We start from the raw sequence: 19,138 nt of genomic DNA, 5'->3' as shown, positions 1-19,138 counted from the left end.
GTATGGAACTTTTTTTTTTTGCTTTTTCAAATTTAGTAAATTTATTAGTTTTCTATTTTTTCTTTTACAATGAAGTGCTACTCTGATCAGATTTTTTAAAAATGTCAATCAGATTTTCCTAAATGTAATTTACTAATAAGTTATTTACTCATTATTCATATTTAAAACATCATACACATTAATTCCTTAGGTTTTATAATGTACTTAGTTAAATTTAATTTTGGAAGAAAAGGAAACATGGTTATTGAAAAAGTACAAAATGTGTGTACGTTTTACTAAGTGAATGCAACAAGGGGCCTTGTATACATCTGTGGACCTTAACTGGATTTTAGAGGATTTACTAAAAGAGAATGGTAAACTGTGCTCATGCATGTATTTTCATAGTTTTTAATAGAATCTTAAGGGAGAGACATGACCAGTTAAGGTTAAGAACTAACATGAATAGAAGTAGAAAAGAGAAAATAAGTTGATGCTTGATGAAAGTGATTCTTGCTTAATGTTTCTTTGGTTATATAAGGACAAAATTAATTATTAAGACTCTTCAAAAAAATTTTGGAAAGTGGATGATGTTGTTGTACATATTTTATGGACTTGTAACTTTTAACAAGCTTTGAAGTTTGTACTTTTTTCGCTTATATAGTATTTAGAGACAACCTATTCCTTTTCAGAGCAATAAATCTTAACATCACAATTGCTGAATATTATTTTATTCTTTATAAAGCCTGGAATTTAAAAAAATACTTCTTTATTTTCTTATCCTACATAGGCTTATAATTCTGCATTAACATTTCTAGAGTACTTCTGTGATTATGTGAACCACTCCCCTTTTTTTGGAGAGAAGGTTCATCCTGAAAATGGTGTTTATTTTGTTTTACACCTTAGTTTAGTACAATGGATATTGATTGAGTGGGTGAGGCCATTGTGTGCAAAATGTTTAAGACATTATTCTATTCTTGATAGACAAATTATCATGTACTGGCTAATTATAAGATGTTGAAGTCTATGAGGCTAAAGCATAATATTACAGGAAATAATTGGAATAAATTTCTTGAGCCTGTTAGAAAAGATTTCAAAGAGAAATTGAACTTTAAAGATTGATTAGGATTTTCAAAGGCAAAAGGCAGAGATGGAGGGGGAATGATGGGCATTCTTGACAATGATGAGCGTCCGCAAGTCTTGGAGTCCAGAAAACACATGATATATTTAGAGAATCTTAGGTAGTCTGTTTTATCTAGATAAAAGGTAGTGGTATGGGGGATAAGAAGTGACAGGAAATGGGAACTGAAAGTGGTTTAGAACCCTTAAGGAATTTGTACTTGCTTTTTATATTGGAAAATATTGAAAGATTTCAATTCAGGTACCTGCATGAGCAGAAAACATAATTTACATATACATTTCTATAGATAGGGTGAAGAATAGATCGGGTCATGGGAATGTTGGGTTCTGAAGGTAGGGAAACCTAAGAGAAACATTTCAAAAAACAGGCTTATTTCAAAGCTTGATTTAAGGTAGTGGCAGGAGAAAAGGAGAGATGGGAGAAATCTGAGTTATTTAGGTGTCAGAAACAGCAAAGCCCATGGGTCAATTAAATGTGTAAAATAAGGAACTAGAGGTGTTAAATTCTGAATTTTACAACTTAGCTTATGAAATGAGTTTCTAAATCATTAGTTGAAAATGACATTGCAAGAAGAGAAATAACCAAACTATCATATTAACTTCCAAAAGGGAATTAAAGAATCTGGTTTGAAATTAAAAGACTTTAGAGAGTGTGTAGTCCTTGGTTCTGAATAGGTATTTGAGGGTCAGCTATGTACATCATAATGAGGCCAAATGGGTAGGGATCTAGACTTCTCACTTCCTCTTTAGCTAGAGTCATTTTGATTTTATTTGGTTCCTATATATTGATTCAACATCAAATTTTGTTTGAAAACAAGTGGTATTCTTAAAAAAAAACAAAAAACGATTGTTTCAATCCTCTCATTTCACAAATGCAGCCCCTGATGTCCCAATAGGAAAAAATGTATGTTACTTAAGCCACATTAATCTGAATTATTTTTGTGATACTCCAACATGTGGAGAACCAGGAAGCAGTTGGAAATATGCTGTGTAACTCAAAGAAAAATTAAGACTAAACAAAGTAATCATTCATACTATAAAAAAATAACTATTTAGAAAGAAAGTGTTGGAATATAAAAAGATCAAGAAATGAATTTTTGAAAACCACTGCCTCTCTTGAATACAGAAAAAGGAAATCCATTAAATGAAATGGATGAAGAAGCAAAAGTCAGGTAGGTGGGAAACCAGGCCACGCGTATACATGTTAAGAGCTTAATTTCTGAATTTAAAAAGCCCTTAGTTTGAAACCCAACCTCGCTACATACTATGTGGCTATGAGTGAGCCCTCATGGTCTCAATTTCAAATTGGAAATATTAGATCTTGCCTCTAAGAATTCTTATGAGACTATAAATGAGGTAATGTAGACAAAACTCTTAATTAAATACTTTATGTTAGATAAATACTGTATTCAATAAACAGAGAAAATAAGGTTTAAGAAACCAGGACAGGAAAGTGTTAAGAAATAAAGGTTTGAAAATCAAGGTCTAATATCATAGATAAGTGTAGTATGATGAAAATCAATGGGAGATCAAAAGATTTTTTTTTAGTATTTTGCAGATAACATTCATAGAATAGCTTCAAGAGAATGATAGAAGCATAAGTTAGTTGCATTAAGCTTAAAACTTGAGGTGCGGTGACAAGAATTGTAGATATATGTCATTTAAGATGTTTAATAATGAGAAGAAAGTGAGAAAGAGGCTGTGGCTTGAAAGGAAGGCCGGGGGGTTAGCAAAGGATTTATTTTTGGATTATGCAGATGAGAAAGGGAAGGGAGTAATGAATGAAACCAGGTCCTGTGAGAAGCAGGATTACAAGTAAAGGCATTTCTTCTTTTGGTACAGAAAATAAGGACAAGGGAAGATATAAATATATGCCTATTTACTCTCCATTTAAAGGTATAATTATGAAAATCGGGAGAGTTCAAGGTTTGTTTCCTGAAACATCATGATCATCTGCCATGTTTAAATGTTTTGCCATTGGAGGTTTTAAGAAAGTAGAAAAATTTAAATTAGTACCATAAAAAAAGAGAATCAATATAGATGGTAAAAAGGTCAGTGTGCTGTTTTAATTGCTCATGGTGGTCTTGAGGCATGAAATGTAACGGAGCCCAACAGTATGTAGTGAATACAAAATAAAGAGTAAGTGGAAAAATGGATAGCATCCAATAAATTTAATAAACATAATTAATAATCAAATAAAAAGTATTCAAATGAGTTTGTTTTTACTAAATAGAATTTTTAAAGCTCCTGATAGTTATTTCTAAGTATTAACATTTTAAGGAGAAATAATTACCTCATAAAATCTCCTAAGACATTATAGGTATTATTTATTACCCCTTTTATTATTTTCTTAAACCTTATGGTTAGTGCATTATTTTTCTCTTCTTGACATTCCTCCTAAAACTTAGGAAAACATCTGTATAGGATAGTATAGCATTTTCCAAATGGTGCTAAAGATATTTGAGTGGTAATTGATAAAATTTTTATTTTGAAATATGATTTTTTAGAAGTCTGAATGTTATTTTTTGTTGCTTTTATTTTAGAATATTTAGGTTATTTTATCCTTTAGCACTGCCATATTACTATTGACATTGGGAGAAGGGGCAAACACTTCAGTAGCAGTTTCCATTTGCTTTGCTTACTATCTGCTTATCTTTTTGAATCTCACTTTAAAATTAAACTATACCTTTTTTCCTTCTTTCCTGAGTCTCATTTATATTCTTGTTTCTGGCATGCTTGCAGTCATTTTCTTACTCTACCTCGCTCCAGATACAGTCAGACCATTGACCATCATCACAGGGATGGCAGGTATATTTTTCTTACAATTGAGTCTATTTGTAGAATTGCATGTTCCTGTCTATTGATGTAATATAATTTACTTTTACTTCTGTTTGTATATACATAAATGGTTATTAATGAAACATAGAAACCTTTATAAAATAGTATGAAATGAAACATATAAACTATTTAATTATAATAGAATATAAAAAATACAGTTTCTTTTTGGCCAGCTAAGATCATCTTTTTTATTTCCCTAAATATTTAGTCCACTAGAAATTACAGTTAACTATTATATAGAAGGATAGAATAACTGTATTCTTTTAAAATTAATTGCAATTGACTATTTGTCTTCCTCAGCAGAGTTTACTGGCAATTTTTAGTTAACAATGGTTGATTTTTACATGTTCTAACAACCTGCTTCCCTGTCTCCCTGATCCAGAGTAGAAGAGTCTGTTTCTGAAGTGCTTAGGTTGAACCGATTTGTTTGTGGTTACCTTGTCAAAGCTGGTCGTGATATATTCCTTGAACATAGTAGACAATCTTGGATCTGTGGAGAATACTGGGTCTGAAATCCTTCTTCATTTCTACTCTACCAATATTCCTCTTTCCAAAGCAGGAATTTCAATGAATCATAGGTAGTACAACTCTGATACTTTAAATATAATTTATGTTGAAAGGAAATATCAATTCCCTGACATATAACAGAAAGGGGAGATAACAAAAAGACTAGGGAAAGAAGGTCTCTAAAATTTGTAGAGTTCTCAAAGGTATATATGTAGCTTTAGGAATTTAAGACAGTTTACTGGCAACATTTTGAGGCCCTTTAGGCAGAGAAGAGAATAACAATGATAATGTAGTAGTGGGTTCACTTTAGTGCAGATTAAGATTATGTGCTGTACTTATTCACCTAACTATTGTTGCAAAGAGATAACTATTGTGATCTTTAGCCCTATTAAAAACTAATTGAGTTGATAATAGTTTAGAAACAAATAATGAAAACTCATGGGTAAATTCCTAAGTTCGAATTCATGTAGATAAATATGGAAGGAAACATAAAAGATAGCATTAACGATAAATTCCTAATAATTCAAGTTTTGTGATCTTTCCATAAATATAATAGAAATTTAATGCCTTGCAATTTAATTATATAATAATGTTTATAGCTGTATATACATTTAATATACATATATTTAATTTTCTTTTGTGCATTCTTGGTCTCTTTTCTATTATTTTGCTTTAATACTAAATAATTCTTACTTTTTGTTGTTTTGTCTATAATTTTGCTGTTGCTATATAATAATGCATTCTTTTTTGGTTGCATTGATTATACATTTACCTTATGAAAAATATTAAAAAATAGTTATATGACTGTGTCCTGGTACTTGGAGACTTTTCTTAAGGTGGGTGACATGCATGAATGAAATATTACTGATTATAGTCTTCTTCTATTTACTCTGCTATCTCTTTATTCCATTTTAAGTAAAATTAGTTTTAAGTAAAATAATTTACTCTTTTTATACTTTGCGTTTTTCTTAGTCTCTGTTACCAGTAAATAAATTGTTTGCTTTGTGCTTGATTTTCAGTTTGCTAATGTAGATAGACTCAGTTCTTGATCAGTTCTACACTGGTTATTAGTTTCATATCTTATCCAAATTCTCAAACTCAACTTAATTGGTCTATTTTAAGGGGACATTTTATGAGTTGTCTATGACATGATTTGGTTTGTGGTTAGGAAATATAAGATTATCGATGATGTTTATATTATAGTAAAACACAGGAAATTTTGTTTTACAAAACATGTTATCAAATGTCTAATTGTAAGATTTGCTCTGAACATTTACATGCTGATTTTACATGTATTAAGGTACTTGACTTGTTCTAGCATATCAGAAACTCCTAAGGGCCTCAACTAAGCTCAGTTTATCCTGAACACTTGGATAGATGATGTGAAAATGAAGTTTCTAAGTTATTTTTGTTATTTTGCAGTCATTATGTTTTTGATACATGCCAAAGAATATGTGCAAGTTTTAAAGCATAGTAAAAAATGAGCAGCTATGAATCTACTTCCCAAACTAAGAATCAGAATACCTGGTTACATATATTGTTCCTTGCCTATTAAAGCCCTGCTCCTCTTTCATTAAATTTTCAGTTTAACATTCCCTTCCTTTACTTTTAAAAAAACCTACTTTGATCATTTGTTTCTCATTCTACTAATATTCTAAATAATCCATTCATCTGACCTCCACCCCAATCCATTAGGAGGTCCTTGGACTGATTTATTTCCCACTCTCTTAGAATATCTGTTGATGACAAAGATTTTAATCAACTATCCATTCTCCTCTATTCGTTTTTACAATGTTCTGTCTTTATTATCTTTAACTCCTATACCTTTCATATGTACTACAACTAACCACAACCAACTTCTAACCCTTCCCTGTTTCTATTATCTGCTGACTTTTTCATTATGCTCTTTTATTCACTGATGAGTTTTGCACCTGACTTTAGTATCCTTTTTTGTTAAAATTACTACCATCAACTTGAGTAATGTCATCATTCTGAAAGATTTATTTAACACACACTCAATTTCTCAACTATCTCAAATATAGGGAGCTTTACCCCTAATTCTACTTCAGTCAGTCACTCCCATGGCCATACTCTGAGTTTTATTATCACTTGAAATTAATGTCTTTGATATCTTAATTCAAATACTACTCCACACTTAGACTCCAGAACTGCATGTTCCTTTCTTATTCTTTGAGTAACTTCTACTCCATTTATTCTTTTATCTCAATAAAGAAATATACCTTCTTTGCCCCTTTACCTTCTCCTTATTTAAGTCTCCATCTTTCTTTACCTACTTTCATATCCAGAAGTTGAATTCATTCTCAGAAAATCTCAATTCCCTTACCACACCGTTCTTCTTATTTGATAAGATTCAAATCTAGATCTTTCTCTTTCTTTTGCAGAATCACTTTTGAACTAAAAACTAAAATATTCAAATTATCCCTAATTCACCTACTTGAGTCAAAATAATTGAACACTTACAAGCAATGTGAAATAAGAAGGTGAAATCCATTTCTAAGTGTCCAGTGTTTCAGCCTAGTTTTCAAGGTAGCATATACTTGCCTCATAATCCTTCCGAGAATAAATACATGTTAATAACTCCAAATGGGTTGTAGTTTGGCTATATAATATATGCAAATTTCTAAATGGAATGAATGTAGTAAACTCAAGATGACATTCCTAGATTATGACCAGTCCATCAAAAGTATCTAGGCTTGGCTGGGTGCCATGGTACATACCTGTAATCTTAGCAGCGCCGGAGGCTAAGGCAGGTACTTATCTCTGCTTACAATTATACATAGCATATTAAGGAATTAGTGGCATTGATGATTGGTATCAGGTGATGGATTTTTATATAAAGGTCTCAGAAGATAACTCAGTTGTATCTTAAAAGATGAACAGGAATTATTTTAGATTTATGTGAAGCTAGATTCTGGCTATAAGAAACCTGCAAAACTCTGTGAAGGAACTTGGATCTAAGACTACAGGTGCTATAGATTCTTTTGAGGGTTTTAATCAAAGGGTGGCTATGATAAGCCTATTCACTGAAGAATAACTACTCTGGAGAGTATCTGGGTGGTTAATTTGAGAAGAATAAAGGCATAAAAATAAAAGAGGGATTAAAATTGTAGTTGGAGAAATAGAATATGGATGATTCAATAAATTAAAGTTAATAGGAGCAGGTAAATAATGGGATTTGGATGTTGAGGGAGAGTGAAAAGTCATGAAAAACACCCAATCTTATAGCTTGAGTAACTGGGTGCATAGGGTACATTAACAAGGGTTGGGAGTTAAGGGGAGAAATCTGTAGTCTTAAGTATGAGGCAAGTTCAGTTTTAGAACTACTAAGAGGGCTAAGGGGAGATTTTTAGAAAATAAATAATTTTGAAGCTTAAACAAAGGTCTAGACTACATAGAGAAATTTAAGAGTAATTTCATTAACAATGGTTAAGTAGCTATAAAAATATAGGTGAAATCAACCGAGAAACAACCCATGAAATGACAGCCAAGGAGTTTCCTCTGTCCTGGGATTCTTTATAATTAAGGGATAGACAGGGGAAGGAGAACTACTGAAGTATGTAAGAAGGAAGAATGAGAAAATTAAGAACAAAATTAAATGGAGAATTTCAAGAAGAAATTTTTTCTTTTTTTTTTTTTTTTTTTTTTTTGTGGTACTGGGGATCAAACCCAGGGCCTCGTGCTTGCAAGGCAAGCACTCTACCAACTGAGCTATCTCCCCAGCCCTAAGAAGAAATAATTTCAGTAGTAAAAATAACAAATGAAAAATGCCTATTGGACTTGTTCAGTGAGAAGTCATTGTTGATTTTAGCTGGGTTAATTAAGGAAGGGTTGTGGTGGTGGTGGGAATCAGATTGCAGTAGCCTGGCCATGAGTAGGAAAGAAGGAAATTAATTCATCCACTAAATGTGAAGGAAAAATAGTAGATAGGTGTATGTGATATCAAATAATGTTTCCTTCTTTTAGAATAGGAAATTCTGTATGCCCATATGTTCATAGACTAGGACAAAGAATGCTTTAGGAAAGATTGAAAACATAGAAAAAAAGGGAAGATGACTAGAAGAAAGGTCTTAGGAGACTTAGGAGGGGATTGGGCTAACCATATGGAATTTGTAAAGAAAAAGAAGCTATTACTTATGGTTGAGGCAAGGGAAAAATAGATGCAGAGGAGCAGCTAAGTACATTAATGAAGAGAAATCAATATTTGGGATTAAACCAGTATTAAGGTTTTTTTGTGAGGGGTGTGTTGGGGTTTTAATCCAGGGGCACTCTACCACTGAGCTACACCCCAGCCCTTTTTTATTTTTGTTCTGAGACAGTTTTTCTAAGTTGCCAAGGCTGGTTTCAAACTTGAGATCCTCCGGCCTCAGCCTCCTGGCTCCTGGGATTACAGGTGTGCATCACAATACATGACATTTTTTTGAGAGGCAGGTACTTAGGATTGAACTCAAGGGTACTTGACCACTAAGCTACATCCCCAGGTCTATTTTGTATTTTATTGAGAGACAGGGTCTCACTGATTTGTTTAGTGCCTCATTTTTGCTGAAGCTGGCTTTAAATTTGTGATCCTCCTGCCTCAGCTTCCCAAGCTGCTGGGATTACAGGCATGCACCACCAATGCCCGACTTTTGATGAATATTTGAGTAGGAAAACCATTAGAAAGGAATTCGGGTGCTGTATGGGAGTGGTAGAGACAGTTCATAGAGTGATTCATAGAGTCTGGATGGGTAAGGAGGGAAGAAAAGCAAAGAGGGTGGCAGGGACCAAGGAACAACTGATCAAATGAAGATCAGTTGAATGCGAATGAGATTATAAGACATCTCACAGAATTAATGGTTGAAATCAAAGTTCAAGATATTCAAGTTTAGTGTTTTTGTCTTTGAATGGTTTAATTGGATTCTATGATCCATAATATTTCCCCAGAAGTAGGAGACTGATCCAGGAAAAAGGTGAGGATGATTGAATTTACAAAAATCTGGAGATTGGGTCTCATATAGAACAAATTTCTGCATGTCTATGTATTGAAATCTATCGTTATTATAGGAATTAGGATAAAGAAACTGGTGGAGAGCCAGTTCCCTCAATTATCAATGATTAAGTGGGAGTGATAGTAAAATGGATAGATGAATAGCTACCTGAATTAATAATGGTTGTTACAGCTGCTTGGCATCCTTACATGAATTAAGGATTATGCACATTGTGTCAGGAGAGTAAGGGTCAAAAGTATCTCCAAGGAGCTAATCTCCTCTTCTGTATCCATGGACTATGAAATGTGAAAAAATAAGTAGCTTCTGCAGACGAGGGATACATGAAGCAGAGGCTGCACAATGAGCTAAATGTTATGTAAAATTGGAATATGCAGAAAACATTCTGCAGAAAGCTTTATATAAAGAAGTATGTCAACAATGGAATAAGGATTCTTGAAAATTCAGCCAGGATTTAGAACAGAACTAAACAGAGTGTAGGAGACAATTTAGAGAGAAGATATCAGGGGCCAGTGGGGTTTTTCTTTCACCTGATAGACAAAAATGAAAAATAATTAACCTCAAAATACCCTAGGTTTATCTTAAATTGGTTTGAGGTCAGAATTGGATGATGGTCTTGGGAAATGTCTGACCTGGGTCTAGAATAGTGGTAAGGGCTGCTATGGAATTTGAAGAGGTAGTGATGTGATGGTCTTATCTCAAGATATTTGGGGACACAATTAGGACCCTAGTTAAAGAAAGGATTCTGACAAGCTTTGCCATGACAAGCTTTACCAGGGAGTCATGGTAAAGAGTAAGATTCCTGTGTGGAATGGAGATTGTCTTCCTACAAGTGCCTTACGTGGAAAGTAGTAATGCAATCAAAGTTAATGAATTATGTAGCAGCTACACCTCTTTTTTTAACCTTAACTTCTCTGCTTTGTTATCAATCTTCTTCCTTCTACTGTTTTCTTTTACAGTGAAACTAACTTCTGTTTGTGTTTCTGTCTCTACCCTCTCAATTTCTCTGGAGTGTTCCTGCTTTCATTTCTTATTTCCTTTATTTAAATCTCTCTTCATTTAATGATTTTATTTTTCTTAAAAATTACTGATGAAATTTCCTAAATAAATACCTTCTTTCTACTCTGTCATCCCATCAGGCTATCTTGAGAATGGTCTTTTTTTCTGTTTTCTTTTTCTTTCTATCTTTTACTTAAGTCAGTTTTCTCAAGTACATACTTTTACATATGCTCCCTCTATGCTATCAATTCCTAAGTCCAAAACCCTGTACAGTGTGACCTCTGTCTTCAACACTTTGTTGAAATTATTTCCTCTTTGGTTGTTTGTCAGAACTTTTATACGTGTTTATTATTATGTGTCTGCCATTATTAATTGCCTCCTTTTAAGCTTCTCTAATGCAGTTATCTCTGGTTCTTACTCTGTCCCTTAATTGATCTTCTGTTTTCTTCACTTTCTCAAGTGCTTACATTTAGATCATGTGTTTTCTTATATCCTATCATGCTTGTGACTTTGACTAAAACTTCTAGTGCCTAGTGTAGTAACTGGCATATTATAGCAACTCAACCTAAATGTATTGAAAGAGTGAATGAGCCAATGAATATTAAAATATTACTAATAAACCATGACTTCTCAAATTTTACCTGTTATTCAAAGGACAGATTTCTCTGATTGACATCGTCAGAGGAATATTTTTCTAACACTTCTTAAATTTAAGACCAAACCTGAATTTACTATCTTCTTCAAGAATATTTCTGTTTCTATCCATAGTTCATGTATTTCTGTTGATTCATCATTTCATTTCTGAAGCTATAAATTTAAAAGATGTTTCTTGGATCTTTTTTGTTATTATTTTATTGGTTGGTTGGTTTTTTTGGTTTATACATCTCTGCATTTAATGTGTATGATGATTTTTAAACATTATTAAGAAAAAAAATCCCTACTACCAAGAATTTACAGTTCAGTGAAGTTAATGGATTTTTGAATCCAGAAAGTTCAGTTCAAGTTCCAGCTCAGAAGATAACAAATTATGTGACTTTATCTCAGTTTCTGTAAGTCTCAGCTTACTCATTTCTAAAATGAGAGAGATTGGATTATATGTTTTCTGAGATTCCTTCTATATCTAACAATTCTGTTTGTGTACTTCTGTATACTGGCATATTCCATATACTGTATAGTACATATTTTATATATTGTTATTTATAATGTGTGCCATTCATACCCTCTTCACTGTTTTCTTCACTGTTACTGTAGGTTAGAACCTTTTTCTAGATTGATTCATTCTCTACACTACTGCTGAATTAATTTTCTTAATTCAGTATTTGATAAAAAGTTCAAAAGCTTTTGATCTCTCTTGAAAAAAATTAAGCCATTTAATCATCTTTATTAGGCATTTAAGATCCTTATAAATTGACTCAGCTAATTTTCTAATATTTTGCATATTCTCTTGTCATTTCTAGCATTTCCATTAGACTTTTTTATGCTCTATAATCAATGTGCTGAAATTTACCCATCTATTCATGCACATTGTTGTACATCTTTTCTACTACCGTCTTTAACACATTAAGTATATATATTTTAAATAATTTATTTGAGAGAGAGAGAGAGGAAAAAACTGATTCTTAAATTTCTATAGAAATGAAAGGGGTCCTAGATAACTAATAAAACTTGAAAAAGAACAAAGTTAAGGATTCACAGTTCCAACTTTCAAAACTTATTTCAAAGTTACAATATTCAAAACAACATGGCAGTGGCATAAGGGTAGATAAATGTATCAAGGACTAGCGAATCTAGAAGAAATTCCAAACAAAAACAATTTTTATTTTATAGTTGCAGCTGTCATATGTGTGTCAGCTCTGTTGCTTGCTTTGACTCGTAAAACAATGGGCCTGATTTTTTATGTCTTTTGTGTTTATAGTAGTTTTGTATTGAATATTGTACATCATATGATCAATAGTGATGACTGAGGCAGAATTTATGCTTGAAAATGAACGTGTGTGTGTGTGTGTGTGTGTGTGTGTGTGTGCATACCCTTGAGAATATGAATCAATCTTCTGAGTGTGGAACTTGTACTGGAATTTTGATGTTCCAGCTAAGTACAGCAGGCAGCACTGTGTATGGAAAATTTGCTTTATCATCATTCCACTGTCCTTGTAAAAATAGGAAAACAAAAGGAAAGGTTGAGAACTTTTTGAAGTTCGTCAGTAAACTTGTTGAATAGAGCAGTCACATATTTTATTGTGAGGAGTATACTACATCAGTCTCATGTAATACAATAGCTAGTCATAATTTTATCCCTTAGATAGATATATTTAAAACATTTGCTGTTTCATGAAATCTATGAAGAACTGACACAAAAATAATGTAGAGCCAATACTTTGATAGAATAGCTTTCTTATAATCAGCAGAGCATTATTAAACTCAAACATACACTGAAAATGAAAACTGTTTCACAAAATAAGAATTATATCATGCCTTTGGACTTAAAAATTTGTATTTTAAAGATATGCTACTTTTCTGCATGTTAATTGTGCTGGGTAAATAATCCTGTCAATATGTGAGTTTTTGTTATTTTTAAAATACAAATTGAATTACTAGGAAAACAATAAATATTTAATACAATAGTCAAAATGACTTCAGGATATTTACAATTTATATATTTTTATATATGCATCTCTAATAATACAATATATCTATTATTCAATGTTAAGTTTTTCTCAAGAAAATCAAGATATTTAATCTTGTAATTTCAAATACAACTATTTAAAAATATACCTATAGAGATATGAAGACACTTGACTTCTTTTTTCATGATAACTTAGGGTTGTGGGTAGCAGTAATATATTTCTCTGCATTACTAATGTCTTTCTCTCATCATTGTATTTTCACTTTCTCATTTTAGATTGTTATTGATTTGAATGACTTTGTAGATTCTTGTTATTTTTGTGTAAGCTTATTTACTTTTAATTAACATATAGTGCTTTTTTTTATTTCAATAGAAATATTCAGTAGAGAAATGTTACCATGCCCAAGGATAAATTAATCCATTCTCCTCCAAAATAATAAAATATTTCTATATATCCACAGTACTTTACATACCATGATTTTCATGGTGAATATTTTATGTCTTGCACTTCTCTTTCTTTGTTGTTACTTTTTCTTTTTTTTTCATGGTGCTGGGAATTGATTCATGCTAGGGAAGTGCTCTACCACTGGCTACAACCACAGCTGTCTTGCAGTTCTCTTCAATTCAAAGTAGGGGTAAAATAATATAGAATTTTTGAAAAGTTAAACTTGCATCTTGCACATTATAATGAACATGAAAATTATGATATTGAATTTGAGTCATAATTGTTTGTTTTATTATACAAATTTATATATGTATTTCTTTAATTACTCCTAAGTGTCTTGTTTTTTATTGTTTCTGAGTATACGTTGTAAGTTTTGCTTCAGTTATGCATCTAATGCTCAGAAAATCTCTTGACATTTGTTTTAGTCAACTTTTTGTTGCTGTGACCAAAAGACCTGACAAGAACAATTTTAGAGGAGGAAAAGTTTATTTGGGGTTCACAGTTTTAGATGTCTCAGTCCATAGATGACCAGGTCTATTGTTCTATTCCCCAAATGAGGTAGAATATCATGGTCGGAGTGGGGGCATGGCAAAGGAAAGCAGCTCAGTATATTGCATGAGGAAAGAGAGAAGGAGTTTGGGAGATTCTCACCAGGGACAAAATATATACCTCATAGGCATGCCCCCAATGACCTTCCTCCTCCAGCCACACCTAACCTGCCTACAGTTAACACCCAGTTAATCCCTATCAGGGAATTAAGGCACTGATTAGTTAAAATTCTCATAACCCAATCATTTCACCTCTAAACTTTCTAGAATTGTCTCACATGTAAGCTTTTGGGGGAATACCTCATATCTAAGTCATTACAACATTAAAGATACTTTTTTAAAGTATTGTGCTTCTGCTATTAACCAGCTTACACAATATGTATGAATATAGGGAAGGCACTTCTTGCCACAAATAGACTAGAGTTATTCTTCAGAGATATAGCCAATTAAAAAAAAAAGAGATTTCAGCTTCATAAAGGAAAAGCTTAACTAAGTTCTAAGTAGCTTTACTTTTTTATGTTTATTTTTAAAGAAAAATCTATTAAATTTACTTACACAATATAAACACAAAGCCTTTATTTTGCTATATGCTAGATTCTGATTTAGAATATAGGACAATTGTCATTGTTTTCTGAATATTACTTGGAAGCACTTCATTGTGTCAATGGGTGTTTTTAACTTTTCTTTTTCTTTTTTGGAATGTTCTTAATGTTTTTCTCTCATACTTACATAGATACTCTATATTGGGCATACTTTGGTCTGGAGTTGTGTCATTGGGATGGATGGAAGAATGAGTACATACAAAAAGATATAAAAAAGAGTGCTCCCAAATCTATTTTTCCCCAGAACATTGCATAAATCCCTTGTACTTTCTTTGGAAATAGAGACCCTGAAATAGTCTCTATTAGTCTCTAATAGCAAAATTGATGAAGTAAATGGGAAGGTGCATCAGAGTCCTGAAAATGTTAAAAATCTCTCAAAAACAACCACATTGACTGGAAAAAGTATTTGAAACTGAATCATTATAAACTGAATAATTCAAAATTGAATCAGATGATTATGAAACTTTTTCTCTCAGAATGACTGAAAAGGAGTACTAACATTTAATATTTTTAATTTTTAGCTTCTTATGAGTAAACATTGACATTTAAATTCAAAGTCTTTCCAAATTGTTTATTATTATAGCCTATTGTCAGTTTATCCTTATATTAGAATCTGTATGTGCTATTATATGTTTTTATGATGGTTGTTTCAATAGTGACTGTTGTTATAGGACTACAGGTCAGTATAAATTAATGAGGGAACTATTAGGCAGTCCCCTCACCAAATACTTCCAATGTAGAATAGAGGCCACTAGGTGTTGCAGAATAGTAGTCTGTATCAATCAAGGGAAACAATACCTTAAAAAAATCTGAATTACTTTAAACATAGATTAAAAAATATAGATTATTGAAAAATGGAACTTGAATGAACATTAAATTACTTTTTAAAAGACAGTTGGATTATTTACCTAAAAAAGATTTAAATTTACAAAGAGTTCCTAACCTTGTGTGTGGCTTACTCTTTAGCTGTTTGATAAAACCAATGGCCACCCATTTTAGAATGTTTTATGTGCATAAAGTAAAATAAGGTGTTTAAGTAGAATTACAAAGGAAATTGCTTTCATTGAAATATAGTCTACAATTTGAGAATTCCATGTAGGAAATAAAATATGTTAAACCTTATGTATTATTTACACTTCTCAGTTGTTGCTATTCAAAGTTATTTATACATTCCTGACTTAAAATTAATACTCTCTCAAAATGTAGTTGTAAATTCTCAAGTTTTATATACTGGCATTGAAGAATCTGCTATGAAACTGGGTAATTCAGGTAGTGCTGCTTTAAATTTTCTTAACAATAACCCTAACTCTTACCTATTTAGACCTATTCTTGCTAGATTGTAGGCTTAGGAGCCTATCTTGACTTTTTCTCTGTGTTATCAGAATTTAAAATATGGTAATTTTTTATTTCCCTTAACTGTGGAAAGACATTTTTTGGAAAATTCTAACTTCTTTTGTGGCTCTTTTCATGTTTCCCTTATTAACCTATTTTCATCTCACATTATGATAATTATGTATTTCTTATTTTTTGTGGAACAAAATATAAGGAAATTTTAGAAGATTGCAGAATGTAACATAAAATAAATCCAGTTTTTGCTTTCTAAAATCCTCTAATTTAATGTCTTCTGGTCTAAAATTGTATGCAATGTAATTCATGAATTTGGGAAAGTGTGTCCTTTCCCTTTATTTTTCTTTAATTGCTTGTAGTTTTCCACTATCAAAAATAAGGTTGCAAGAATTTATAGGTAAAGTAGAGGTCCTGGATGAGATTAATACTGCTTTACTTTCTATAATATACAGGCATATTTATTTTGTGATCACAATTGGGTGGGGAGATAATAATTTTATTTGAAGTATTACTTTGGTGTATACTACTTTAAGTTCAAGAGCCAAATTTAATATTTTTAAGGTTGCCTTACAAATTGTGGGGTTGGTGTTAGAAAGCATTTATTATCAAGTTAGGTGTAAAAGCATTATACTAGGTTTCAGGAATACAAAAATCAGTAATGATAGGTTACTTAAATTTACTATTTTTCTTTCAACAAACATTAAGTTTTAGTGTTAGACTTATTTGTGGTTGCAAAGACCACATCGTTTCAGAATTATTTCAGCCAATTAAGACACATTCTGAATTGGTTAATATAGCTAAAGTACACTGAGATAGATGACTGATTAACCAGTTCCCTAGAGTGATTTCTCTTTTGGGGTCATGTTTAAATGTGGCTGCATATTTCAAAGGTGCCCTATTTTCTTATAACCTTGTTTTGATTTTACTGTCTGAATGTTCAGGTTTATCAGTATATTATTATTGTGTTGAAAGTTTTTTAATATCTTAGTTGTATATTAATAAAGAGTGTCAGGGACTTGAGAATTAATGCTTACATGGTTTTCTTCACTCTTTTGAAAGTATTAGGAAAAGTCATTGAATTTCTTTAAAATAGAATACTTCACACAGTTCACATGTTCTGTTTAGGGGATTCATTTTGGAAAGCAGGCAGTTTTGGTTTTCACTAATTATAACTGAGCAACTCCTATTATATGCACTGGGAGTTTCTATAAAAGGCAGATTTTGGTTCCTTGGAAATTCTTAAGAAGTGTAGTGAGATTTTGCTCAGAATATGTTGGGGAACTTCTTTTTTAACATACTCAATAATTTTAAACAATTACCTTTCTCAAAATCAGTTTGATGCATCATGACCAAATAGAAGAAGGGCACAAAGATCAACTGAGCTGCTTTTTGACTAACGTTTCAGGGATTGTGAAGCAGCAGATAGACAGCCATATCACAGATCCAGATCAACAGAACAACGGCCTCACCTTGAGCGGACCACCACCCGCTCCAGATCCACTGAACGTCCTGATACAAACCTCATGAGGTCGATGCCTTCATTAATGACTGGAAGATCTGCCCCTCCTTCACCTGCCTTATCGAGGTGAAAGATAAATCAATCAGACTAACTTCCCCCTTTACACCACTGGCACACCATTTTCTTTTCCCAACAGCTAAATGGTTTCTTCTATCATCTTTGACTGATCACTAGTAACAGTCAATACTAACCTTTTCAATGTAAACACACTATTTATATTCAGTGGATATAATAGTGTGTGGTTACCATTGTAATTTGTTTATTAACTGTCCTGATTGCATTTGTTTTGTGATTTCTCATTAATCAGGAGTCCTGGGTAAATGCCCTCATAACTATCATGTTCTTCTCCTACAGAATGAGAAATTACTTGTGTCCATTAGACATCACTTTTCTAATGTTCATCATAATGACACTACTCAGAAGCAGAATTTTAGTTTCTTTCTCTCAGCACTAATATCATGTATTAACCAGTGTTTTCTTTAGCTGAATTTTAAATTATTCAGGGTTTTATTTGTAGTTTCATATTTTCTAATGAAGGGACATTTAATATAAGCCTGAGTAAAAATCTCTTTGGATCAAGAGAGGAAGATTAGTGTTAAGTTTGAAATCAGATAGAAAGAGGTGTGAGGTATTAGCTTTTATTTTTTGAGCTTCAGAATTCTCCTCTTTCATATGAATAGAATACTAATTTACATTAACTATTCCATGGATTTTATCATAGGGTTTTGTGTGCATGTATGTGTGTATGTATGCATATTACACAAAAATGTAAACATCTTTTGCTACTTAAATAATCATTCAAATATCCATATTTTGTCCTGTTTTCCTAACCTTTTAATCAGCAGCTAAACCTCTTTTTTTAAAAGCACTTACACAGCTATAATATGAACCAAATGTATTAAAAGCATTTAACTCATTGTACTGAAAATGAATACCAATGATGTATCTTGTAGGTCTCATCCTCGAACTGGGTCTGTCCAGACAAGCCCATCAAGTACTCCAGTGGCAGGACGAAGGGGCCGACAGCTTCCACAGCTTCCACCAAAGGGAACATTGGAGAGAAGTAAGTTTTATTTCTCATTTTATCACATAGGAAATGCACATGGAAGCTAAGGTGAATCAAGATTTTATTATTACCTTTGTGTTACTTATTTTGTTAATCATATGCCTTGCTGAATGTGATAGTTTTATTTTTGAATATTATATGTTCTATGTTTAAAATTTATAGTATTTGGAGATAAAATAAGCTAAATTTTTGCTCTTGCACATTTTTCAAATTTGAATAAATGTATTTTAAAAGTAAACTTAATAGTCTTAAATAAGCAGTTGGATTTTTTTTGCTACAACTAAATTTATGTAATTGTTGATAGTTACATAAAGTTTATTAGTAACTAGCTAAATCAATTTTCACACACTGCAAAGGACTGGTTAGCTGATGCACATGAATGGTGATCCTTCTCAAATCTGGAGTACAAGAAAAAGGTAATCATGAATATACAAAGAAAGATGCATGTTGTACTGATGTTTTTAATAATTTCAAATTTTTACATAAGATGCAATATTTGCTGACACACATGAACATTCTTCTCAA

The 19,138-nt window shown here is 32.0% G+C and overlaps 1 protein-coding gene across 50 annotated transcripts in view; it reads left to right on the top strand.

Moving 5' to 3' along the window:
- The window catches only part of Rims2 (regulating synaptic membrane exocytosis 2), a 601,671-nt gene that overhangs the window by 384,721 nt on the left and 197,812 nt on the right, over nucleotides 1-19,138 (top strand). For 30 of the 50 annotated variants that reach the window (XM_047527145.1, XM_047527153.1, XM_047527031.1 and 27 more), the window contains 3 exons: nucleotides 3,859-3,924; nucleotides 17,434-17,613; nucleotides 18,501-18,610. In XM_047527145.1, coding sequence (XP_047383101.1) covers nucleotides 3,859-3,924; nucleotides 17,434-17,613; nucleotides 18,501-18,610 — 356 coding nt within the window. The remainder of the gene's footprint in view (nucleotides 1-3,858; nucleotides 3,925-17,433; nucleotides 17,614-18,500; nucleotides 18,611-19,138) is intronic. The other 20 variants (XM_047527034.1, XM_047527161.1, XM_047527066.1 and 17 more) reach the window with 2 other exon arrangements.

This window comes from Sciurus carolinensis, chromosome 1 (genome assembly GCF_902686445.1).
Source record: "Sciurus carolinensis chromosome 1, mSciCar1.2, whole genome shotgun sequence".
Taxonomy (NCBI): Eukaryota; Metazoa; Chordata; class Mammalia; order Rodentia; family Sciuridae; genus Sciurus; species Sciurus carolinensis.
The sequence above is the reverse complement of the archived record's forward strand: the minus strand, read 5'-3'. Positions and strand labels throughout refer to the sequence as shown.